The sequence below is a fragment of the Calidris pugnax genome, unplaced genomic scaffold, assembly GCF_001431845.1.
Source record: "Calidris pugnax isolate Ruff unplaced genomic scaffold, ASM143184v1 scaffold247, whole genome shotgun sequence".
NCBI classification, from domain to species: domain Eukaryota; kingdom Metazoa; phylum Chordata; class Aves; order Charadriiformes; family Scolopacidae; genus Calidris; species Calidris pugnax.
In genome coordinates, this window is record NW_015090980.1 from 2,589,219 (window position 1) to 2,616,798 (window position 27,580).

Genomic DNA, 27,580 nt, shown 5'->3' on the forward strand with positions numbered 1-27,580 from the left:
AACCCGCAGAGCACGCTGCGGCCCCAGGGGAACCAGAGAGGGTCCATGCTCCACCATGCCAGGCAGAGCCTCCCCGCTACCCACACTGACCAAAGTAGTTAGAACCTAAAAAAATCACTTTACAACAGAAGGACATCCTTCATAATGTGGCTAACTCACCCTTAGTGGAGATTGCCCTGAAAAGGTGAAGGAGACTGCTCTGTCAGAGAAGACTACTCCAGCAATACAGCTGCCTGAGCTCTTGAAAGGAGAAAACTTATTTTCTTTAGCATTATCTCACCTCTAACAGGTTTAACGGAGGTACTTTTTTTACCTCCTATGTGGCTCACTTAAAAGCTGCAAATGTTACCAGGTTGCTGCAATGTATAACCAGAGGGAAAAAAAAAAAGGCACCAAACCACTGGCCAAAGCAAACCTGGCAAGTTGTCATACGTGCCTAGATATGAGACTAAGTTTCCACACTTGAAAAAATAAAAAATAGGAGACAATTGCTTGTTTGGCAATAATTGCTGAAGTTTTCCCCCTCTTTGTGTCCAGCTCCTTCGTGCAACCTTGCCATGGGTTTTGAGATGCAAGCCAAGTTCTGTTCTGGAAAAATTCACACTACCATAAACAACTGGCTGATTAAAAGCTACGAAAACACAACCAGCAGTATTCCTCACCTAATCCCAGGCTCGCAGCTTTTTAGTTCAGCTGTTTGCTCCCCTATATATATATATATAGTATACATATATACTCTGCAGCAATTTTAGAGGGTGAGGGTACCTTTGAAATCCTACGTGCTCATTAAAGGAAATCTGCCCGTTTTAAACAACACGCTGGCTCCTGTTCCTCAGACCTGTGCATGTTTTAAACACGCTGGCTCCTGTTCCTCAGACCTGTGCACAGGGAGAAGGGAAGGCACATGGCTTTTTCTCCCAAGAGGAGAAAGCCCCTCTGCCCGATGCTTCTCAAATTCAGCCAAATCGCACAGACGGACCTGCTAAAAAGTCACAGGGAAAAGAAAAACAGATGAATGAAATAGTGGCAACAAACCCAGAAATAACTCTGCAATTTCCTGTTGCGACTTCTAGCCTAAACATTAATTGTATCTGTTTTCTAGATTTAGTTTTTTAGCATCACACATTTTGTCTGATGTCCCCAGTTAACTACTATAAATTGTCTTAAGAAAATGTGGAATAAAACTGGAAGTGAAATGATCTATATCTCACCTGGAACACATTATCAGCCTGCAGCTGAAACTCCAACAAATGCAAGAAGTAACAATCCAAAACTACCTGATTATTCCATAATAAACAACTCTTTCAGAACAAGTTTGGCCTTTATTTAGTGGGGTTTGGTGGAGTTTTTTTGTGTGTTGTGTTTGTGTTGTGTGTCCCCCAAATTTCTTTTATATCCTACATTAGAAACTTCAACAACTCAAAGTAATCATTATTATATGCTGAACACCCTCAAACAATTCAGTGCTACTTGGTGTCTTATAAAAAGCATTCTTGAATTGCTCAAAGAAAATATTTTCAAGTGAAAGACTAGTGAGTTAGGGGCATGAATACAACCTTCCAAAAGCATTTTTTTCCATGAACTATTGAAAATACACCAAAAAAAAATAATCAGCGAAAATGTTTGCACACAGAATAGAAAGCATCACTTACCACACACCAAATTGGTCAAGTTGATAAAAGAGGCATGATATTCACCACACGAGTCAAAATATATGTTGAGAAGATATTAAACTTTAATCAAATTATAGACTTCTTTGAAGTCTACCATCTTGCCCACACTAGCTTGGGATTTGTTACCTAATACATTCAAACTTCACCCATTTAATGTACTCCTTAGGCTAGACAAGACCTGAGAAGCAATCCTTTTAGCCTAGCTCTGAAGCACACTGTCAGAACATCATCAGGAGCTTACACTGTCCTCGCTTTATGCTGTTACCCATAATTTTGATTAAGCTTCAGTCTCCACTGCCCAAAGTGATATTCATGATACAGAGTGACTGAAAGCACGCTTGGCTGTCAAACACAATGAAATAAAATATAGCTTTGCAGATACAGTCCTAAATAATACTCAAATTGAGGATAAGAAAACAAAATTGATAGAACATACTTCAAACACTGCATTTATTACAAAGGTGCATAGAGTTTATGCCATTTCTTTAGAACACTTACATGTAAACTACAAACACCATACAAAGCTAGGTTACAGTAGGTAATAAAGTCAACAATGATTATCTAGTAAATTCAATACAACAGAATAGTCTACTGTGTTTAATTTCACAAAACATGTTTGAAACAAAGGCACTTACAGAATTACCAAAGTGAACATATACTCTTTCAACATTTAGTATTTTAATTCCATTCCCCCTCTCCTACGGCACCACAGGTAACTAGTTTGACGCGAAGGCAAAAGCTACTTGGACTGACACAGCAGCAGCGCTTTAACTAGAAGTTTATGGATCAACCTCTCCATCTTTTCTGTAACCATCCCATTCTCTTAACTATATGAAAACAAGTTTCAACGGGCTGCATGGGGACAATTGAATAAAATTTGGTCCTATTCCTTATTGCTAATGATGATTAATACACTAACAATAAGAAATGTGATTAAGTGCTTCAATTATGAAGTGAGGTAAGTTGATCCTTTTCTTTCAACGAGTTCTGTAACTGGAGTAGTAATACTACTAAAGAAACTCCTTTTGTATTAATGATTGATCTCTTCACTTGCATGCAGTTATCATTAGCATATGTTCACTGAGGGAAAGGTGTATGTTTTCAGGCTCCTTAACCCTACCCCTCATCTCCTCCCACCATACCGTGGTGTTCATGGCAATTTATTTGGTCTGTACAACATCTACACCAAAACTTCAGATTTGGCCACCTCCATTACTGTTGCCACTTTACTCTCCTACTACCTTCTCCTTAGGCACTACCCCTCATCTCCTCCCACCATACCGTGGTGTTCATGGCAATTTATTTGGTCTGTACAACATCTACACCAAAACTTCAGATTTGGCCACCTCCATTACTGTTGCCACTTTACTCTCCTACTACCTTCTCCTTAGGCAGGTGACTGAGCCCACATCTCATGAAATTGCAACTGACGGCGGGTGACTGAGCCCACATCTCATGAAATTGCAGGTTTTCCTCTCATAACTAACCTTGCCAGGAACCATACACTTTGTTTCACCAGATGGAGGAAAGGGAGAGCGTTGCAGAGCAACAACCCCATGAAGCCCAACACCAGGACACTGTCCCTGTGCCCTGAGAGCTGCAGGGCAGCTGTGCTCGCCACTGACTCCAGGCAGGTGGCTAACGAAGGTGCTGGAATAGCCTCTGCCCTCCTTCTGTAAGAATAAACGCAGAGGGGTAGGATCTATAGCAAGGGAATTATTTCTGCGGTTACTCAGTGCCCTCCCACACATAAAAAAAATTTCCAGATTTCTAGGGAAACTCTTCAGCATCCATACAGGAGACACTGTCCATTTTTGGTCGTTCTCACATAAGTCCTACAAGTGTAACGAAGCATTGCCCAATTTCTGGGCTTCCAAGGCAGGAAAGAGGAGGAACACACAGATACAGGGCGTGCATGCTCTGTGAGTGCTTCTTGGCATCAATTCATGCTATTAACTTCAAAACTCTAATAAGAGAGGTGTAACAGAAGGGTATAGGCAGTAATGAATCCTAATGCTAAAATCTTTTTATAAGTTTCTTCTGAAATGCCCTGAAGACTTTCTTAAAAAAAATACTTAGAATAACCCAGAAATAAACTCAAAATTCAGGAAGAAAAATAAGGCTGGCTTTGACAGCAGCAGTTTCCATCTGTATGAGGTAAAACAATGCCACCATCAATGTTTTCAAACAGTAATACACTCTAAATAAAAATCACAGGACAAATTGCTTAATGGCCTCTTTAAAAAAGTAAAATCAGTGTATGAGATATGTCAAAATTATTTTGCTAATTATATCACAGTGATACATAGAACAGACTAGATAGTTCCACTGAGGAGTAACAAATTTTATTTCCATGCTAGAAAAGATAAAATTGTACAGGACACTAAAAAAGAAAAAAAAAAAAAACATGAAAACACATTACCCCTCTATGACCAAATCCTACCACTCCTTTCCCTGACTTCTTGTTCTGTGCTCAGCTTTATGGGAGTGCTGAAGACAAAAGGGAGGTTAATCTCTACTGTGTGTTGGGTTGGGATTTCTTAACCCCCTCCCGTATGTTATTCTTCAAATGCAGACTGAGTTTATAAAGATCTGTCATCCCCAGGTTCCTGCTGTTTACGGCTCCCAGTAGAGATAGACAGTGATAAACCCCAATCTACTTGATATCCCATCTCTCCTGTAAAATAAATTCCCTGCCCATGATGAGGCAGGACTGAACACTGGCAGGTACTTCTGCTTAGCATCTCAGTAAGGTGCCAATTTTCCTTCCAAACATAATCAACAAGATATGACTTAAGTAAGCTTGTCCAACAAATATTTGTCTAATAGTTTTTATGAAGAATTCTCCGATTTTCAGCTTTTGATTTATTTGTTCTATGAAGTGGCAGAGAGTTTGGTTTTGTTGTTAGTTTCCAGCTATAAATTAAGATGGCCTGGGAAAACACCCAAAGAAGGCACAGTTCTTAAGCCTTAAAATTGGGAAAGAAAACAAGGAAATGATGAACTCATACTATTTAGCACAGAAAAATGTAACTTCTCCAAACACAATTAAAGGTGGTTTGCTACGCTCTACTGAAGGCAAATGTGTTTAAAAAAAGGAAAATTCCCTTTGGAATGGTAAATGAAATGTATTGCATTGTAGTTTACCTACAATAATAATAGTAGCTCCGAAACATGCAGAACATACATAACATATATCAGGTAGTTTCTTGGAGATTAAGCTTTTATGTTTTAATACTGTGCAAAAGATTGCTACAGCTTTGGGTGTTTGACAATGCTCATATTCCTTTCAAAAGTATTGCACAACAAATGTTATTGTGGTTCTTATTTCCAAAGTATTCCTTCTTCATGCTTTTCTCATTGTATATAGAAATAAAATATCTCTTTTTGGATTTGATTGAGGTATAAATTAACAACTGCAAGAAAATACTTCTTCCTTGTACTCAAAGATTTAAAAAAAAAAAAAAGATAATGAATTAACTTTCACTTTGCTTGGACAAAAGTTTGCTATCTTCCAGAAAAATATACTATACTTGCACAGTGTAAACAGCACAAATTATACTTTAAAAAGTTTTGTATGCAGAAACATAGTAGAAGATCTTTTCAATAGGTGGGCTTCTGAGGATCCACATAAGCAGGGTTGTATGGGGGCTGGCTGACTGGGTAAGGTGCTCCAGCACCAGCTGCAAAAGCAAAACACAAGAAAAAAAAAAAGGTTTGTACAGTTTACATACTGAATTCTACATCTATATTGGCAACTTCTGTTTTGAGCACATAATTAAGAGGTTCAACTTGTCTGGCATCTTAACTGTACTTGAGATCAGTTTGTTCTAGCTCATAAGGTATCCACATTTCAGAAGTAAGATTACAAAGACTTTTGATCTTGTGGGGATTTTTTGATGCTTGAGTGTACATGAGTATTGTGGTAGCCACAAGCCTTAAAGTTTAAAAAAAAAAAAAGGAATGGATCTGGTCCAAACAAGCAGCCAGTGGAAGTCAGAGATGAACAAGACAACAGGATATACCTGATTGTATGTCAAAAAGTGAAAATAAAACCACTGGGCAAGAGGACTTGAGAAAGCATTTTAGGATTCCTTCGGGAAGAATGCTTTCCTGGTCAAGTGTCACACAGATAACTTAAAAATAAAAGAGAAAAAAATGTCCCACCACTACCGAGAACATTAAAGAGTTTTACATATATACTAAATGCATATCAGTCGGAAGAATACCCTTATTCCTAGTACTCTGAGACAAGCTGCTTTCAAGTGGCTTCTTCCAAGTTCAGGTCTGCCGAGGAGCGTGAGTTAGTTCAAATAACACAGCACCTGATCAGATCCCTGAAGGCACAAGTGTGGTTATCGTTCCCTGATCTTGTAAAGTGAGTGGGTTCGGCTCCCGGGTGACAGAGCAGGCATTCTCCCCCTTACACGAGCTAAATAAGAGACTGCACCTTGGTTTGGTTAACAGACAATAGAAATAAAGTAAAGAGCTCTCATTTTGAGGTTTTTCTTAGCTGGGAACATAGAAAGTGCTTCAAGATCTTCCCAGAGAAAAAGTATTTTAATAACTAACAAACCAGCAACAGTTTGAGAAACCAGAGTGTAGGAGAAGCAAAACAACCAGTTTATTGGCTCCCTCACGTGATAAAGATGAAAACAAAGAACTTTGGGGTAATCCCATAAAGCCCACAGCTTCTTCAGAGATAACAATACAAAAATAAAGTGAAGAGGGCCTGCCAAGTCAGTGTTTTTACATGCAGGGCTGTTTTGCACATTGTTAATGTGCAACTTCTAACTGATTTGCAAATGCTTAAGACCATGAACAATCATTTTATATTTGAGTTGTCACAAGAGAGTTACTTTCTAAGGGCATTTCCTGCTATTCAGGACTGTACTTTGCTTGTTACTTAAAAGGATGAACAGTGTGGTTTGTAAGAGAGCTTGAAGATCCTAGGACAGCTAACAGTCTAGTTTTGGCCTCTCTGAAGAGCCAGGAGCCAATTGTTCAGAGAACAGTTATTACCAGCAGAAGTGGGAATTAGTAGTAACAACACCAAAGGTGCATGAAAACAATGCTGTGAAAGGACAGCAGAAGAAAAAAAAGATTGTGATAATTGGAACTGCTGGTCTTTGGCAAACTTGTCTGAAGTTGATCAGAGGCTTGTTATTCTATAAACAGCAATGAATTACTAGAAAATGCCATCTGTGTATACATTAAAACATCTAGCAAATACTAGATCAGAAAGAGCACGCACACTCAATTACTATACATATGTTAATTGGACTTTGATTTTAATATGAAATTTCAACTGAATTAGTAAAAAATTCTACTGGATCCACCGATAGTCCCACATACCACCAAACTTTGTCAATACAGTTCCAGTTAACACCTCCTCTTGCAATACTTAACATAGAAATGGTGATAGGGAAACTTCAGTAAGAGTGAATTACAGCATCCACCACCACTTGAATTTTACATAAGTTGTTTACATTTACATTAATATAGTCACAGAAAATATTAAATGTAAGTAATATGAGATTGATTCCACCCCCACTGTGTCTTTAGCTATTTAAGAGATGAAGAAACACTCAGCATTGCCTTACCTGCCACCGTTTCATGATAAGCTGGGGGTCCTGATGGCTGCATGGGGTAAGGGGGGGGATACTGTACAGGGTATGGTGCTACCGGCATCCCCGGTTGTGGCTGGATAGCCACAGGCTGATATCCTTGATACGGGGCTACTGGGTAGTTGGGTGGCACTCCTTGTTGTTGGGGATAGGGAGAGTGAACCACTGTAGTGGAAGTGGTGGTCACAACAGCTATAAACAAGCAAAAGGAATGTGGTTAGTGCTGGTGGTTCTAGGAGATCACCTGGGACAGCCAACAACAGCAGTGTAAAAAACATTCTCTCTTAAGATCAGTTTCTCACTTCAAAATCTGGGTAATTTCACTTCCGAAGTTCCACAAAAGATTTAGAAATGCATGCCTCAAAATATCCTTCCATTGATCTCAGTGGTAATGAGAGCCTTCATGTACTGGGACAGCAGCCAACTTATCTCCTTGTTGCTCAACCACAAAGAACAAAGAATTTTTTTCTCAGACTCTTCAAAATCCAGGAACTCAGTCCTGCAGCCAAGTTATCTATCATTCAGTATGAGACTGGAAAACCTGCAAATTTCTAAATGTGATCTGTTTTTAAGGATTAAGGTGATAAAGATCTCCTTTATTAGGTAAGGAGCTTCCTACCATGATTGCTCAAAAGAGTTTCCTTTTGTACATTGTCTACACACTAATACACTGACATGTTAACACATCTTTCTCCAAATAATGTGTATTTGGCTGACTGTTAAGTCATTGATTTTTGTAGGAGCTAATGTTGGATCATTGCTTCCTCTCTCTTACTGGAATATGGGATTAACACCACTTCCTAATAAACTGCAATAATCTGTTTTCAAAATTTCCTTCCTCTTTATGCTACTATTATAGGCTTTGTTTAAGATTGCACTGTTGCAGTCCTGGGCATTTGGTGTATTTTTCGGGTATATTTTTAAAAGACAGGTAAAAAAAATCATTCTATCCCCTGCTTACCTAAATAAACCAAACCAAACAAAAACTCCAAACCAAACAAAAAACCCCACACCACAACCCCCAAAAAATCCCTAAATCCACACATGGGGTGTGGTGGGGAAAGAGAACTTCTAAATGCTTAGAAAATATTCCAAAACATCTCCCTGCAACTTCACATTCTGAAACAGCTTAAATGTTTGTTTTTAATGTTTACATATTGCAACTTTTGTAGCAGAGAGGTAAGGCAAGATTATTTTCACCTTTTATAGGGAAAAAATTTTTCAAGGGGAAAAAAAAATATATAAAATAAAGTCATGTTCAGAGATGTGAAAAAGAAAATAAATATACAGGTACTTACGCCTTGGTCTTCGACATGCTTTATACAAACAGCAACAGGAACAGGTGAGGCATAGAATAATAGTAATTATAATCACTGCACAAACAGTAACTCCAATCGCAACAAGGGTTCCAAAACTGCAAGAAAGATACCACCAGAAGTAGTAAGAGTATTTTCACGCAGATTTATTACTTTTCAACCTAAGGTTCTGTAGCAAACACACTGTTCCTCCTCTAATCTGTTACTCTTATTGCTTCATGCATTTGAATAAGAAATGGGAAGATTTGGCCAGTGGAAGCCGATCAACCCCCATCACAGAACACGCTCCCCTGTACATGGAAAGGGCCCAATGCGAGTGTTTGGCCCCTCTCATTTTAGTGTAACTGTGATTCTTGATACTTTAGTGCAACTGTGTGTCCCTATTATGTATTCCAAAAGGTTTCAGTGATAAGGTTACAAAATCACTGGGTTGATGACTTAATTTTCCAAGCATTACTTCGGCTGCTCTGAACACCCAGGTAGGCACGTCAGAACCAGATAACCCCAGACTTTGGGGTGACAGCAAGTTTTTCCCACATTCGTAAGATCTCCCAGGCCCAATCTCAGTACCAAGCAGACTTCTCCATACTGGAAATTCTTGACAGGTTCCTTGGCATTTATGAACAGTTGTTTCAGAAGCCACATTTCACATGGTTTGGAAGATCTGAAATTCTGCCAACTTTACTGCAATGGCAAGTACGTTGTGCTATGTCATGGGAGACAGAAACACTGCCTAAACCACCAAAATCTAGCATGGGAAGGCCAAATATTACACCAGCTTTACCTCTGTGACATGTACCAAATGATGGAGTCAGGGGTAAAGCTTCCAGAAACAACTGTATATAAGTTCTGTTTACCACACAGGGAAGAAAAAGTAACACTGTAAAGCATTAAATGCCCTTGTCACAATTCCCTTTTAAGTGTTAATTCACATGATTTGCTTCCTACTGTCTGAAATGAATAAAGCCCTTCTTCCACAGAAGCCAAAGTCTCCAGCATTTTTATTTCTTAAAAGAATGCAACATGTATCAGTTTGGGGAACAATTGCAGGAAGTCAGTTTTAATGGACAACAGGCTCAAAAATACTGAGTAGAGAGCTGGTTTTACATCCATCCTGTTTTTGCTTCTTTGGAGAGATTTTGGCTACAGAACTCTAGCTTTTTTCCTGCTCAATTTCCTGTTAACAGCTTTAAGTGAAATGACACATCTCCAGAACCTCCATCGATTTTCGCTTGGCTACCAAACAGCCATCAGATGTGAAAAATGTTTTTGACTATCAATGAAACGACACTGGAAGTTTAAATCACTGATGGGTTTTTTAAAAAAAACAAAAAAAAACCAAAAAAACACAAAGCACTCTCTTCCTAGCCCAAATTTGGAATACCTCACCTCAGTCTTCTAGAGCAACTTAGCCCCTCAGTAAGCTGGATGCTGAACATACGCATTCACAAATAAAACAGGTTCAATTTAAAACACATTTTTCCGTTCCAAAGAGAGGTTCCATCAATTTTATTCTGTTTCTGCAACAGCTATAAGAAAAAAGCTTGGATCAAATCTCTTTCAAGAATCTGAACAACAATTTTATCTTTCTGTATCTAACTTGTGCACTGATTTTGCAAAGTACTAAATATAACACTACAGATTTTCTCCTCAAGTACTAAATCTAACACCGCAGACTGCCTATGTGGTCACTGCACCTAAGCATTTCCACAGGAAACGGCGCGCAGCGGCTGCTGCAGCCTCCTGGAGTCACAGAAGCCGTGTCAGACACACCGCCAGGAAAGCAAACCCATGATTGCAACACAGCTGCAAAATGTAAAGACGCATGCATGCTTTGTCACATTCATTTGCACCTTTACAGAATGTTTTTCACATGCTGACTTGCACATGCAAGTGCTTTCCTAACCACGCCGCTTTTAAGTGCTCCCCCATCCTTCTCCTGAGCATTAGTTTCACTTCAGCACAGTAAGTTCACAGCTCGTCTCCACCCAAAAAATCCCATTTCTTTCAAGCCTGCTATAAAAAGAAAAATATAAATGCAGTTTTGGGGAGGATGAGGGATGGGAAGAAAGAAAAAAAAGGAAGATAAACGTGCACAACGACACCACATCCTGAAACACAGGCTGCCTCCTGTCCTTGAGGCCAACAGCAAACTATATCAAGTTAGAAAACACAAGTTGAATACTTGCGTATGTGGAAATACATTAGATTTAAGAGCAACCTGTGGATTTAGATTAATTATACTGGGTCTTTACTGTACACTTGTAATATAAATTCATATATACACTGGAGAAGAAAAAGAGAGAAGTCTGCACAATGGATTCATACATTAGACTTGACCGTCTGATTGCAACATTCACAAGAAACAGCATGAATGACTGGGACAAACTATGGACACCTCTAGAATGGCATGACAACAAATGTTAACTACAATTACTGCTACTTGTGGAGTCCCATTGGTATTTTCCTTGCTCTCGTTCTCACTTCTGTATCAACCCTGAGAAACCTCTCTCACTAGGGAAGTTAACATTTCCATTGCACACAATTACTGCCAAACAATATTAGCAGAGATAACAAAGGAAAAGAGTCTTCTGGAAGAGTTCTTCCTGGGGCTTTTTCCCCACTAAAGAAGGAAAAAGGTTTTTTGCTAGTGAACTATGCCAAGGAAAGGAATTCTTGTGTCAAGGAAAGAGATCAGGCCTGACAAAGATAACTAGAATTCTTCACTTCTACATGACAATGAACTTCTTCGAACTTTAGCAAAGGCTGGGCAAAATCAAACACAGCTAACCAGCACAGCAGGAAACTGGCAGAGAGCCCTTATCTTTCACGACCAAATTCAGTTCAGATATGGCAAGAGAGAAAACAGCACAACCCGATCTGCAGCCAAGCTGGCCACCAACAGATAAACACCGGGCAGTTTGAAGCATGGGCTCCACTTGCTTATTTGTAATAAAGTTTTCTGCTCACTGAAGCACATACCTCATTGCATATTTACTAGCTCTAATAAGGAAAGTGACACAAGCAAAGCTCAGGCAAAAAACCCCACCACATCCTTATTTTCACCCAGCTGAGACAAACACTGCATCTTCATCATTTGTCTGTGTTTTTGCTAAAATGACACAACCATGATGATGTTTTGCATACAACTTTTAAAGAGCTAAATGGAGACATGTATTTTAAGTATAGGTGTGTCAGGCATACACACTTTAAAGTGTGGTTCTGTGTGTGTGTGTCTGTGTAAACACTGTGATTCAGTTCTACCCACTGAAGTATCATGTCGTTACTACAGACCAAAATTATAAGCCTTCAGAAACAGCCCAGTGAGTGAAACAACAGACAGGAGTTCTACACAGAGGTTTTTTTTAAGGACTGTACGCAACTGAATTACTGCGGGCATTTTTATCACCTATTTTACAGCAGAAGCTTAATTCTCCTGCCAGTGCTTGGGATCGTGCACAACTAATGTCTTGAAAGAGCAGAAGGTAGCGGGACACTTAGAGAAAACAAAACAGCATGTGCTATCAACTTGCAATGTGCTGCAACAACACCCTCTTTACACAGCAGAGCTCTTCAAAAATACTGGTTTTCTAACAATTTCTATTGATAATCAAAACTAGCAACACTCTTTTGGAATATCTGAATGGTCAGGTGCTACCTTACTGAAATAACGTCTGTCTTTTTCATGCCCAAGGAGTACTGCCCTGAAGCACTCCTCTTCTGAATGTTCAGTAATTGTAGAATCATAGAATGGTTTGGGTTGGAAGGGACCTTAAAGACCATCAAGTTCCAACCCCCCTGCCCTGGGCAGGGACACCTCCACAAGACCAGATTGCTCAAAGCCCTATCCAACCTGGCCTTGAACCCCTCCTGAGATGGAGCATCTACAGCTTCTCTGGGCTTCATGTTCCAGTGTCTCACCACCCTCACAGTAAAGGATTTCTTTCTAGTGTCTAATCTAAATTTCTCCTCTTTCAGTTTAAAACCATTATTCCCCATCACTTCACTCCCTGATCAAGAGTCCCTCCCCATCTTTCCCGTAGTCCTGTAAGGACTGGAAAGGACTCTAAGAGCCTTCTCTTCTCCAGCCTGAACACCTCAACTCTCTCAGCCTGTCCTCACAGTAGAGCCCTCCAGCCCTCGTAGCATCTCTGTGGTCTCTTCTGGACTTGCTCCAACAGGTCCACGTCCTTCTGATGTTGGGGTCCCAGAGCTGGACACAGTACTCCAGGTGGGGTCTCACCAGAGCAAAGGGGCAGAATCACCTCCTGTGACCTGCTAGCCACGCTTCTTTTGATGCAGCCCAGGATGTGGTTGGCTTTCTGGGCTGCCAGCGCACACTGCCAGCTCATGTTGAGCTTCTCATCAACCAAGACCCCCAACTCCTTCTCCCCAGGGCTGCTCTAAATCCAATCTCTGCCCAGCCTGTATTTGTGCTTGGGATTGCCCCAACCCAGGTGCGGGACCTTGCACATGAAAATGAAAAAGAACAGACATGAGAGATTGTAGCTTAAAGATTCTTCCACTGAATGGTTAATCAAGAAAAAAAAATAATCAAACAGAAACCAAACAAGAAACCCACACCTTACCCCCTGCATTCTGCAAACAAACGTCAGAGCACAGAAGTCAGGGTGGCCACAGCGCCCATCAGAACACTCTGCTGGCGTCACAGTTTGAGCATGGGTTTCCAGACTCCCACATTATAGATACCATAGTCTCTAAATAAAGCACACACTGTTATAAACAGCTTGAGCTCATTCACTGCCATTTCCTGCTTCTTTCTCTTCACATAAAAGCTAACTTTTGCCAATAATTTAATAGAAAACAAAATAGAGAACAAAACCAAACCTAACAGCAATTTTACTGCTGCAATGTTAAATTCCAACTTCTCATAAAATCCACAGGAAAGTAAGTATGAAGGGACGACTCCCTGTCCCTTTCCTACCACCACCTCTCTCCTTCCTCACCCTACTCCTATTCTACTCATGTTCTCTCACCTTTGGAAAGCATTAAATTGCTTAAGTAATGAGCATACCTCACCGACCCACCTTACCTTTAAAGTTTTCTAATTACTCAAAGCATGTATCAGTTCACATAAAGGGAGTTATGGGATTAGTGCCTGTTTTACCCATTTCAGTACTGGATGAGGAAGAATGGACACATTAAAATTGGAGAATCAAACCGGGGCTCTAAATAGCACTATTTGCAGAAGTTAATTCTCAAGGCAATTTTTGTCCATATCCAAGACATCAATTTTAAACACTGAAGTGAAAGAAAATGTGAAATTCTTTAACCATATTTAAGGGCTTTTAACATAGCCACGTTTCAATTCCAATAAACATAATTTTAAATCTCATTAATAGCTTGAATCACATAAGCTGGAAACACTTTAAGTCCTGCTATAAAGAAGGTTTTTGTATTCATGACACTGGACACACTGCAACTCCTATCTTTAAAAAAAAAATACCCAAATGAACAACAGAACCGCTTAGTTCTGAAAAATTAGTTTAAGCAGCCTATTTATTTTGCAAGTTTTAATCTATTCCAAGATTTGTTCCATGCTACAAGAAACATGTTGGCAGGGTCCTTTTCAAAAGCATGGCTGCTTTTAAAAACAAACATTTGCAAATACTGAGTTATGGCTGTAACACAGGGTGGTCTGGAAAGACTTCAGAAGATAATTTAGGCAATTCCTGAAAGTCTAAAAAAATTGAGTACACACATATCGTTCCTTACTGCTCCAGAAAAGTACAGAGTTCCCAGAAATGTGTCAGAATGGTAAATGTCCAGACTTGCCCTGACTCTAGTATAAGGCATGACCAAACAAATCCCCAGACTAAGATGCTCTACTAAATCCAACATTTTAGTTGCAGCCATACAATGCTGCATACTGCCTCTAGCAGTTTCTAGCTAGTTTCTCTAGCTTAGCAGAAAAGTTTATCCTTTATTTTCCTATTTTTTTTTTAAAGAAAAAGCAATAAGACTTCCCATGAGTCTTTCAGAGGGATTAGGTTTTACAACTTTACAAACAACAGACTTCCTCAGTTTAATTTTTTTAGCATGAAGATTCAAAACATAAGAACCACTTCGCTGGAGACTCAAAAAACCCCATTAACTATTATACAAAAAGCAAACTCCTGTGAGATTAATACTCACAGGAAAATATTAGCATGATTACTAACACTTGACACACCAACCAGCTTATTTTAGCACAGCTAAACTATTAGCTCCCACTGAAAGCCACTAAAACTTCTCACAACTTTCCATGGTTCTTTCTAGGTACCCCCCAAAAGAGAAAAGTTCACAGCAGGAGCCCCCTGAAGCTGGGACACCTCTGCTTACCTGCAGTCTAAACAACCCTCAGCTACGTCCTCAAAGTCAGGAGAAACCCACATAGCTGAGCAGCCCAGTGACCCTTCACATCAGCCAAACCAGCTCCGGCATGAGAACCAAGACTAAAGCAACAGCAATAACACCACGGTGAGCCAGCAAGCCCTGCAACTGCAAAAGTGCTCTCGAAAAAGAATGCAAGAGTCTTTTGAGAAAAAGTTTGCTAAATATGTACTGAATGGGGCCTTCTTCTATTTGGTCAAATAGGAAGCTGATGTGGGTTACTTTAAGCCCAAAATAATGAACTTTAATTAAATCACAAAGACCTACTGGAAGTAAAGTTAATTACTACTTTTTTAGACGACACTAACTTCTCATTTTTTTTTTTTAAGTAACATGTAACAGGTTTAGCACAACAAGTTCTTAAACAGCCCATATGAGAAAGTAGCAGGGAGGGAACTTCCTGGAGTTTGTGGTTTTACTCAGACATCTGACACCCGGATCCAACAGGTTATTATGGAAGATGTATACAAGCATCTCTTTTTGGTCTATAAACAGTTCACTTAAGACTAAATATGCCTATTTACAGAAATTCGTTTGTAATGCATGCTAAAAATACATTTTTCCAGGGAGGTTTCCCAGGAAATCTGCTATTCTACACTTTGTAGACTTTTGAGAATAATTGCTATAGGTAACTGCCACGTTAAAAATATGCGTGCAACAACAAGGGGAGAAGAGGGAGCTGCATTCAGAGAGACTAAAGTCTTTCACCAACAGGGCAAGAATTAACACAGCAGCTTCATGGACGTCACAAGACAGTTTCAGAGAAGTCCATTGGACCCTCAGCATAAAAACTGTCCTTAAACACAATACAGACCACTTCCTTCTACAGATGAAAAATAAAATATTCCTTTAGTGACAAAAAGAGAATGGAGATTGATTAGAGGCAGAGATATTTAAGGCAAACAAGTCAGTCAGCTTACCTGCTACCATTAAGGTCCCAGCTCAACCATGCTATCCCCTCCCCCCCCATTAAAGTTTGGGACCAAGATAAAGGCAATCGAAGGGATTTTTCTGAAATGGTTAACTGAATTAATAGAACAAGTTTAACTGAAAAAGAAAAAGTACCCCAGAAAATTTCCCCCACATAAACAACAACTGCAATATTATTAATTTGCTACTGCCAATACCATACTAATACTAGAAAGCAGATTTAAGCGACTAATTAGAAACTAACTTGGCTGAAGAGTTAAAGTTTTAAGTAAAATTTTTTAAAAAGGATTTTTTTCTGGCAAATTGCAACACGGTGTCTGACTTGCCAAACACACTGAAACTGCAATCAAAGGAAGTTTAGACTAGGTTACACCCACCGGCTTTGCTCACCATATAATCCAGCTGCTCCACGCAACACTTCTTTTTCTCTACCCCCATTACCCATACGTCATCACAGGGATAGAAGCACTGTGTTCAGGCAGGAGCAAAGTTTAAATTAGCTAAGTTAATTATCCTACACTACTATGAGCTGACATGCTGCCTCACTCCCCCTTCTCTTCGGGAAAAGGATTACTCATCCAGAGCAATGAGGATCATCGAGGGAAATCCAACCCCGCACAGATAAGAACGGACCCCTGCAGGAGAGGTCACATCTGGCCAACCACTACTTCTCCTTTTAACTGGTATTCATCATTAACAAGACCTTCATCAAAAAAAGCCACGAAAGTGACTTTGACAACTGGTTCCTTCCATAACCAAAAAAAAAATACAGGTTTTTAAGTTTACACCCCAATGGAATTGAGAGCCAGAGATCATGCTAGCAAAACATGGAGAGTGCTACCACATTAAAAACGAATGGTAGAAAATGTTTTCAATAAAAATAGACTTTGTCAAAAGACCAATATTGGCACAATTACATATTTTCTGAAATTAGTAATTAGTTCATTGCACAGAAGACACGACAATTGTAATTTAAAAAGCTAGGCAATTTAAGGACATTCTTCTCCTTCCATAACAGTACATCTATTGTCCTCCTCCCATAATACATCTACAACACAATCTATCACAAATACATCTGGCTACACCTCAGGCCATGGATATTTGATGGAAGTATATTAAACAGCAGAGTTGGAGCTAGTTTTGGAACCCATACAGATCCAACTAAAACTTTCATAGATCCTACTAAATAACAATCCTGGTCTTTTAATCACATTTTCAAGGAAGGATTCTCTGTCTTTTAGCCTACCCTTTAACACACAAGGACCGTTGTGTGTTAAAAATTTACTGTCTTCAGAGGTACACTGTGTATAGGTACAGCAGAGACCACAGAGCTAGAAGAGGGAACACTGTACCCTAGTAAGCACATGTCCATGAAGTACACACCCACAGAAAAATGAACTCCTAAATGTAATCCAAGTGATTAATCTCACTGTGCCTTTGCATGTTTAGGCCAAGTCATCTTGGTTTTTTTTTTGCCAGGAAAGAGCCTCTTGAGTCAGAACAGCATTTTTCAAGCTCTCCTTCCATCTTGGTTTCAGAGTAAATGAACCTGCAAGAGCATTAAGCCCACTGAGCTGAGGAATCAGCAACTCACAACTGTGCTGTCAGCTCCAAGTAGCTTCTTGATTGAGAATACAGTGAACGCAAACCCGAATGCTCTAGGATGCAAGTTACAGTTACAAATTGTGCAAGCTTATATTTACTTCCCAGGCTAGTAAAAAGCTTAGAACATTTTTTTTAAATAGCTTCAAATCCAAATCTCAGTTGTTTCTAGACAAGAAGCTTACATTCCCTGTAAGATTAGCCCGTGTCTGAATACAAGCATTACACAACAGGCTCTGTATGCAGTTTAACTTATTTATTATAGAAAATATGAAGACCAGTACTGGAATATAAATCCTCTGCTCATTAACTAGAGACCACTTACATTTCTAGAAGTTCTTTCCCAATGAATAATCTTCCTAATTTATTTTCCTATCATTGGCAGTCTATTACATATGCTGGAGCATCCAAATACATAGTAAAGAGTGAACTGAAGTCCCTGATAGTGATGGGGAGGAGAAATGGGATATAGTTCAACATCACAGTATTTTTTACCTTGTCTATGGAGAAAGCATGTGCTTAAAAACACCTAAATTGAGACACAGCAAATTAGGGTAATCGCATCTTCCACAGTTAGAAATGTACTGGTTTTCCCAAGTTACGCACGCAGACTATTGCAGATGCTGCATTTCAATCAAAGTCAGGCAGAATGACATGGATTTACTCCACCTCACAAAAGGAGAACTGAGACACAAGAAAACACAAAACCCGAGTGAGTGCATCCCCAGCCTAACAAGGCTGTTCTGTCTCTGCCAGCTGAAGCTTCCCAGGGAGACTCCCATTCTGCCTCCCTCTTCTCATCCCATAAGGATGAACAGCCTTTTCTCAAGCATTAGGGCTCGAGAATTACTGTATCTGTTACACAGCCTGCTGCAACTTCAAGGCAGAAACTAATTCAGAAACAGAGTCCAATTAACTGTGTACAAAAACAAATTGAAGTTTTGTTTCCATTTAGAAAGACTGACATCGGTTGCCTGAACTACATTATTTTCTTCTGTAACTCTGATACAGATGTTCTGAATTGACCCGCCTCCTTAAGCGCTCAAATACTTCACAATTAGCTGAATTGTGGATGTGAGTCATCTAATTTCCTTTTCCAGTAAGGGTCACTGTTGGAAAATTGGCATACCAAGGCTAAATAACCATGTCACCAATGCAAATTATGACAACTGTGGTTCCAGTGAATCAGTGCTCTGCTTTTTGCACAGTTTCTTGCTACATTCTGCAGAATGAAAGGGGGAGAAAAACCAACTAAATTAACCTTACTACTTGCAATCCATCTTTGAAACCAGAGCACAGCAGGGGAAAACTCAGTAATTCAATTAAAAGGAAAAAAAAAAGTGAAACATCACCCAGCAGTAAATCCTTGCTACAATGCATTCCCCAGCAAAAATCGTAGAACTAGGAGTAGAAATTGTAGAAATTTGTATGGTCACCTTACAAGAAAAAAAAAAGAAAAAATGTGGCAAATTTAACAAGTTTATTGGTATAAAACCAATGCCTACACTCTGACCTAAGAGCTCCGAATGGTCTTTTAAGGGTTGATCAACAATGGAAAAGCCTGAATCTGAGTTAACGCTGACTTTTATGCTTTTCCTAAAAAGCTTACGTTTGCCTCCAAATGCAGAGTTCTGGGAAGCAGAATGCTCTCAGTCACTTGAAATTAAATTATTAAGGTGCTCCAAAGGAAATGTCATTTATTGTCCTTAAAATGTCCAAAGGAGCACTATAGGACATGAACTGCACTTCATTGGGTTGCCCAAAGTGCCTTGCACCCCTGCACTTGATACACAATATTAAATACTGAAAGATATTAACATTAAAGGATACTAATTAAAAGAAACCTATTAAAAGCATGGTGATTTGCTTGTGGAATTCTTCTTCTGCAGAATACCTCAGAATAAAGAAAGCAAAAATAAAAAAAAAGCAAAAGCACAAAGAAACTAAAAACTCCTCAGTTAGACAAAAACCAGGAAGAACATACATACCACCCCTAATCCTTCCCTAACACTGTCCACAGAATTACAGCCTGTGTCAGGTTCTCCAAGCAGGGACAAGGGACATCCCAGTGCACTCAGAGCAGTGGCAAGTCCTCACACAGTTTGCGACAAGCCCTCAGAGAGGTGAAATTCTCTTAAAAAGCCAGGATTTACGAGCAACGTGCCAGAGTGGTAACTTGAACTAGGAGTAAGCTCGCTGCAAGAATGAGGAACTAAATGTTTTCTGACCCTTAATACCAGGAAACCATCATCTCCTCCTTTTGAAGGGCAGACTCAAAGGTAGCATTTGCGACTCAAGAGAAAGAACAGGGCACCAAAGAAGTTGTTCTTTGTTGGCTCTCTTCCTGTGTAAAGAATGTTTAAACTGACCGTTTAAGGACTGTGCTCATCTTGCTGGATATACAAAGAAATATCTCAACTGACATCAGCCCTCCTCTCCACACAGTAAAGTATTAAATAAACATAGCCACCGAGAAACAATGTAAAATTAATCTTTAAAAAGAAATTGGCATGGAGGGAGACGGTGGAACACACCTTGCAGGCAGAAACCAGGGACACCTCTTCCAGAAGGAATACAGCTTACTGCTTAGTTAAAAAAAAACACCAAACAAACAAACAAAAAAAAAACAAACAAAAAAACCCACAAACAAACCCCACATACTAGACAAAAACCTGGGCAAAATCTGTAATGAAACAGAAAAACTGCTTGGTGTCCCTCTCACTGCAGTCAGGTCAAGTCCTACTCACTTTCATTCCCAATGTTGAAACAGCCTAAAATCAGGCACCTGAAGCCATTAACCACTTTGGAAAGTTCTCAGGATGTGATTTTTCCTCTGGAGTCACATCCAAGTGGCTTTTCAAGGGCAATATTTCTGTGAATAATTACCACCTTTCTATTAAAATTGCCTAACCAGAAAGTAAGTTTGATGTTAAGTCTAGGCCTCTGCACGCCACCTTATTTTTTCAAAGCTGCAATGTAATTGAAAGGAAAAAAGAGAAGCCATTATTGACCCATTTTCTCAAGGTGATAAAAAACCAAACAAGCAAACAAACAAAAAAACCCACAAACAAACCCCACATACTAGACAAAAACCTGGGCAAAATCTGTAATGAAACAGAAAAACTGCTTGGTGTCCCTCTCACTGCAGTCAGGTCAAGTCCTACTCACTTTCATTCCCAATGTTGAAACAGCCTAAAATCAGGCACCTGAAGCCATTAACCACTTTGGAAAGTTCTCAGGATGTGATTTTTCCTCTGGAGTCACATCCAAGTGGCTTTTCAAGGGCAATATTTCTGTGAATAATTACCACCTTTCTATTAAAATTGCCTAACCAGAAAGTAAGTTTGATGTTAAGTCTAGGCCTCTGCACACCACCTTATTTTTTCAAAGCTGCAATGTAATTGAAAGGAAAAAAGAGAAGCCATTAATGACCCATTTTCTCAAGGTGATACATCAATGATTCTCTCTTTTTAGCCATTCCATAGCTGAAAACAAAGATAATCAATGCAACTTAGTTGCTACTTCCTAAATGTTTTCTGTTCTTCACAAATGCACCCTTGTGGACTGCTGGCCTTGGCTGCATTTCTTTAACAATCGTGCATGGGTTTTTTTGGTTTTGTTTCTTTCTTAACAGACTAGATTATTTCATTTTCTGTGATTTTTTTATAACTATGCTTGCTGGCATGGGAAAAAAATAAATTTATTGCATTCTTTATATTTAACCTTTATTACTGCAGCAGATTCAATATCTCTGCAGCTCCAAAGGTGGGAAATGTTTGTTTGGGTTTGTTTTTCATATCCTACGACTAAAAACGCATCAAGAGTGAAGGCTGATGACAAGACGCGGCTCACGCCTGCAGTGCTTGAACCACGCACTTGGGAGGTAGGTAAGAGAGCTCCGTCAGCCCAGCGGAGAGGAGGAGGCACCCCCTCCTCCGGAACATGTGTCACAGCAACCCTTTCCTTGTGGGAGACCATCGGGTCAAAAAGAGGCGGAAGATCCCGGAGGTTCATTCACCACCACCCACCCGCCCCCCCGATCCCTTCCCACCGCCTGCAGGATGCGGAAAAGACGCACCTATAGGTGACACGATGCGGGCTTCGCCCCGCCCCCTTAAAGGCGCGGGTAGCATGGCTGGGGGCTACCGCGGGTTCGAGTCCCCTCCCCGTCCTCTCCGTGGTGGCGGGAGGATTAATTATTTAACCTCGCGCAGATGTATCAAATATTCACAGCTCGGAATTAACCCTTCTCCTCCCTTCGTAGTCTTCCACGCTATGAAAAACAGAAGCGTTCTACAGCAGGACTCTTGTCATCACCAATGTGACGCACGAACTTAAACCAATTTATTTCACCCAAGACTGAAATGGTTTTTAATTGGTATTTCCATTTCTAAGTGCCAGTGATGCTAAAAAGCAAGGAGATGCTTCCAACAAAAGCAGCTACTATGGACTTAACCCATCAGTATCAAAGGGCCCACAGCAAGTGTGCTAATTCCCGTTCAGCAGCAAGAACGCGGAGTACGACATACATCAATCATTTTGGCCTAAACAACAGGATCTAACCTCTTCACCCCATCTCTGCTTCTTCAGATATTCTGACACATACACAGAGTTTGAGGGCTGCTGGCATGTATCGATTCCACAATGAAGAACCTCTGAATAGATATAATTTTAAAAGCTGAGACTTTGCGTGGCTTACCTGGGGCCGGAATCAACATAAAGATGGTTGTCTCTTAAGGACTGTATGTCCTTAACGATGTTTGAGACAGAGGTCATGTAATCATCAGGGCCCGAAAAAATCTGCATGTAATTTTCGTTGCTTGAGATCCTGTATTAAGAGAATTCATGTCAAAAATTGAATTTATGACTTATTCCAGTACCTGGTTAAGTTCCAAATCCTTACGAAAGGTAATGGACACTAAAAAGAGAGAGATTAATGTTGTCATCCTCAAAGAAAAATTAAATAGGGTAAAAGTATTTGAAAATGCTCAAGAAAACACACATCAGTTCATCATCAATTTGTCCACTTAATTGCTCCCATCTTACAGTTAAGTTACGAGCATTAACACAGATGCCTAACAGAGCCAGATAGAGAGCTGAAAGGTCCCTTTGTAAGTTTTTAATCATTAAATACGCTTTAAACATGTATTTTTGTCATTTGATGATAGTATTATAACCTGCTGTGTACATTCAGTTTGCCTCATACCTTCTATAAAGCAGATCACACGGAAGTTGTTTTTCTTCATCAAATTTTAAGACCGCGTTAGAGCAACAGTATCGAATCAGGCAATTCCCACAGCAGTAGTAGGGACAGGATTTTGCAGGTTGTGCCTTGCCAAGATGATCAGTGTATGCCTGACATTCCTCACCCAAAACTGCAAAAAGTTAAAATCCAATAGTTAGTAACTAAAGAAAGGATCATATAAAGTCTCTTTCTCCTACTGACCAGCCCACCTAGGTTAACGTTTAAATACGTTTCAAGTATTTTGGTTAGGTTTTACAAAAATCAATTATTGCCTTCATAGTACAGCAAAGGCAAATACTTACTCCTTGCACACAAAGTATCTCGTCTCCGTCAGGTAGCTCTTCTCAAGCGCTCACACATACATAAAGGATGAAATTGCACGCAAATATACTTCTGAGATGCTCTGTCTGGTGAGACTCTCCTCACTACCTCTGCTAGTAGCTACCAAACTACTGTAAAGACTCAAAGAGCAACATGACTAGCCAGATCTGTTCAAAAACAAGCCCCAAGACCAGTTAGAAGAAAATGTTAAATTTTTCTAGATATTTGACTTGATGTGAAAGATGCAACATAACTGCATTGACGATAGATTTGAACTTCCACCTGACTTAGTTGTTTCTACCTGTTGCTTTGCTTACTTCACAAAAAATTCTAATCCTGTTAATCCATGGCATAAAACAGATGTCATAAAACAGTGATTCCTAGGACCAAAATCCGTCAAGTGACATCTTCCCACTGCAAGCATCAACCGGTGCAGCTAGAATGGTAAGGAAAAAATGGAGATGTTGGTGTACCAGGATGGATTTCTTAGGAGACATCCCATGCTTTTCAGCATTGCATTGGGCAGACACATCCCTTAATGTACTGCCTGTTTTCTCTCTCTACCCTCTCAAGCCTGAATGACTGCAATGTAAGAATGGCACATTAAAAGCTTCCAACTGTCACAAATATTTCTTGAAGCTTAAGCAAAAAGCATTTCTCAAGAAGAATCCTTAGCAGAAGTAACAGTCTTCAGTGACAAATGCTGCAGTCAGCAGGCTCCTCTTTCCCATTTTCCTTCCTATCACATAAACAAGATCATACCCTGACAGTTTGCTCCTAAACCAGACTCCATCCAATCAAATTACTTCAGGTGTAGTTGTTCAGAGAAAGCAAATAAGAGGCAAAGACAACAAATCACGTTTCCCTCAGACGAAAAGGGAGGGGTATTTCCTGGAGTATTTGAACTGATTTTGCCATTTGAAAACTCAGTCTTGATTCTCTGGCACCAAGACATACCTGAATATTTCAGCCAACATTAAAAAGAAAAAAAAAAAACCAAACCAACAATCTAAGGGTTAAATGTGAGGTTCATTAAGCACAGGCAAAGAGGACCTTCTGTATCAACACCAATATCCCAGCACTTCTACTAACGCGCATGCATGCTTATGCCTGGTCACCAATTTTTTTCCTCTGCAGACATGTAATATTGATGTACTTTCAGAATGTAGAATATGCTTTTAAAAAGGTGAAATACATTTCACAAGGTAGAATCTCTCACTAGGTAAGACTAAAGAGCTGTAAAAAGGTCACAAATCCCTGTGAAACCAGATACTTGGTATAAACAATAAATGCCTTGCCAATGAATATACCCTTGAAGAAGAACAGAAGGCTGATAATAAGGAACAGCCCACAAGAGGCACCGAAACCGGCTAAAAACCAGACAACTCCTGGACAAGGCATGAAGTCAACACAAATTTGCAGTAACTGGAAGAAAGGTAAAGGTCACAGTGGGAGACCGGATCACCAACTCAATTAGAGACTGAATTGGACTACCCCCCTCCCCCCTGGTACTGGGGCACGTGCACATTGATTAAAGGACCTTGTAACTTTAAATGAAAGTGAGAGACTGTACTAACCAACAGAAATTGTAAAAATAAGATACTAACAATGATTATAATTAAAGGTGTGTATTCCTGCGTTTTGAACCATATAAATACTCCTAAGGGTTTTTAGGCCAGCGTGCTAACTTTGTGGATTACCACCTAGCACCCATCTCTGCAGAAATCAAATAAATAGATAATGCCTCTACTCTGCGTGTATATTGGCATCTGCACACTGGGTAAACAACCCCACTTTGGGACAACAACGTCACCTGACAACTCTCTGCTCCCCTGTATCACCAATAAGGAAATGATAGGTAGCTAAACTAATTCCAAAAATACCTTGTGAAATTACAAACGAAACAGAGCAACCAACAAAACTACTCTCTCCATCTCACAACTGCCCTACTGCAGCACAATAAAATAACAAAGGAAACCAAAGGTCTAGGCCAGTTCTCAGGTGCCGCAGCTGAGCTGGCAAGAGCCAAGCACACCAAAACCAAAGAATTTGGCTCCTCTACTTTGTTCTTTCCCTCTTCTTCCATCAGCTGTGGCACCCATGAGACTCTTCCTCAACCAATTCACCAGCAGATCAGACAGTCACTTAAGGCCTTGCGGAACATTTTTTCCCCCCAGTTGGTTTGCTGCCAGGTTTTTTGGTGAGGTAAGATTTGAATCACCTCAGAAAAGGTCCAGTGTACACACACCCAACCCAGCACAAAGCAAGGGCTAAGGCTGAGGGAGGCAGGAGTGACCTCCTGTTTCAGTGTACCTGCTACTGAGGGGATTGTCTTATTCTGCAAACAGCAGCCTGGCAATTTCACACTACCAATACCACAACAACCCTTTATCAAACTGATCAACTTCCACCTCAAGAGCAGAGCAGCTAAACTATTCCCACTGAAATTCCCCAGTAAGAAAACTTTTAGTAAATTCCAGCAAGAAAACTTTTAACTTCTGAGCCCATTTATTCAAGGCCAGCTTGCACACAGTTACTGCTGTAGCACTGTCACTGTGAGCCAGCTTAAAGAACCCTTTTTCACAGAATCACCATGGTTGGAAGGGACCTCTGAGATCATTGAGTCCAACCTTAAAAAAAACAACAACCAAACAACAAAAAAAAAACCCACAAAATACAACACCCCACCACACCACACCCACCCCCAAATCAATAATCTCAGGCACTAGAGCATGCCCTGAAGAGCCAGGTCTACACATTTTTTAAATACCTCCAGGGATGGTGACTCCACCACCTCCCTGGGCAGGCTGTTCCAGTGCCTGACCATCCTCTCACTAAAGTAATTCTTCTTAATATCTAATCTAAACCTTCCCTGCTGCAACTTTAGATCATTTCCTCTGGTCCCGTCATTATTCCCTTGGGAGAAGAGGCCAATACCCACCTCCCTACACCCTCCTTTCAAGTAATTGCAGAGGGCAATGAGGTCTCCCCTGAGCCTTCTCCAAACTAAACATGCTCAGTTCCCTCAGCCTCTCCTCGCATGACTTGTTCTCCAGACAAGTTTCTGGTGCTCATGCTTCAAAGTACCTTCAGAGAAAATTCTAATAATTTCTGCCATGCTCAGACAAACTGTGACCCTTTATTACTCTGACCAAGTTAAATGTCCTCTTGCAGATCCACTAAAGATCACATTGACCTTTCCTGCCCGCGTCTCTGCAGAATCTGATCCAGCAGAAGTGATGCCACTGATGCATACAATATCGAGAGAGCTTCTCCTTTTCTGAGACTTCACCTACGACCACATCTGCTTTTTCCCATCACATGACAACGTTTGGGAAGGCCACATGCCCCATCCTTTAAGCACAATAACAAGATAGTTATAGACAGGGCTGCTGAAAAATACCTCCAATTATCAGTGTTAGCATCTGATAGCTATATATGAACTCAACTATCAAATGAGTTTATATATTACGTTGCCCTAAAAGACTAAAACTTACTGCATCGTGGATGAAAAGGTGAAGGCTTTTAATGAGGCACCAAGAGCAATCAGGAGCCACTTTGTGGTAAATTGTTTCTCCAGTGGTCCTACCTTGGGTTTACCGGCAGGCAGTACTCATTAGGGGGGTCCACACAGTCATTCCTGAGGCACTAATCGCTGCTGCCTAACAACGTACACCGGTATCAACACAAACTTACCTCACTTTCAGCGCAACTTTTCTCTTAGGGAATCCAATTCGTCCCCATATCCCTCCTCTCCCCCACTCTCATGTGGCCCGGGGGCTTTGGAACGAGCTCTCCGATGGGACGCAGCCCCGGAGGAGGCCGGCAGGAGACCCCAAAGCCGCCTCAGAAGGCGCCGCCGGAGCCCGTCCGCCCGTCCTCCTTGAGGATGGGGACCACCCCGACACCCCCCGCCCCTCAGCGACCGCCCCGCGCTTACCGGCGGCCAGCAGCAGGCAAAGGAGGCTGAGGGCGGCCCACCACGACGCCATGAGAACAGCCAGTCCACCGCGGGGCAGGCGGGGGGAGGAGCCGGGGGTAGGGCGGGGAGCACTAAATGAGCGGGAGAGTGCTGAGGCGGCGGAGGGCCGAGCCGAGCCGAGCCGAGCCGAGCCGAGCCGAGCCGAGCCGAGCCGAGGTTGGGCTCTCAGCGGAGCCTCCTTCGTGGCCTGACTTGCCCTAGCACCTGTACACCTGGATCCTCAGCTGGAGCCCCCGCTTGGTGCTTCTACAATAGTCAAAGGGCATTCCCCATTACCCAGTTCACAGAATGACAGAAAAGTGAATCTCACTCAAAACTCGAATGGAGCTGGCCAAAGAGCTGTGGCCACACACAGGCTCCCTGCGAAGCTTACCGGCGGCCAGCAGCAGGCAAAGGAGGCTGAGGGCGGCCCACCACGACGCCATGAGAACAGCCAGTCCACCGCGGGGCAGGCGGGGGGAGGAGCCGGGGGTAGGGCGGGGAGCACTAAA

General features: G+C 40.9%; 1 protein-coding gene across 1 annotated transcript; it reads right to left on the bottom strand.

Annotated features, from left to right (window-relative positions):
• Positions 1 to 3,996: 3,996 nt before the first annotated feature.
• SHISA5 (shisa family member 5) lies at positions 3,997 to 27,149 on the bottom strand. The gene is made up of 6 exons (XM_014953552.1): positions 27,048 to 27,149; positions 22,748 to 22,916; positions 22,241 to 22,369; positions 8,599 to 8,714; positions 7,277 to 7,492; positions 3,997 to 5,356 (listed from the first exon to the last, which is right to left on the bottom strand). Exons 1-6 carry the CDS (start codon positions 27,097 to 27,099, stop codon positions 5,277 to 5,279), a joined length of 762 nt encoding a protein of 253 aa, XP_014809038.1. The 5' UTR covers positions 27,100 to 27,149; the 3' UTR covers positions 3,997 to 5,276.
• Positions 27,150 to 27,580: the final 431 nt, after the last annotated feature.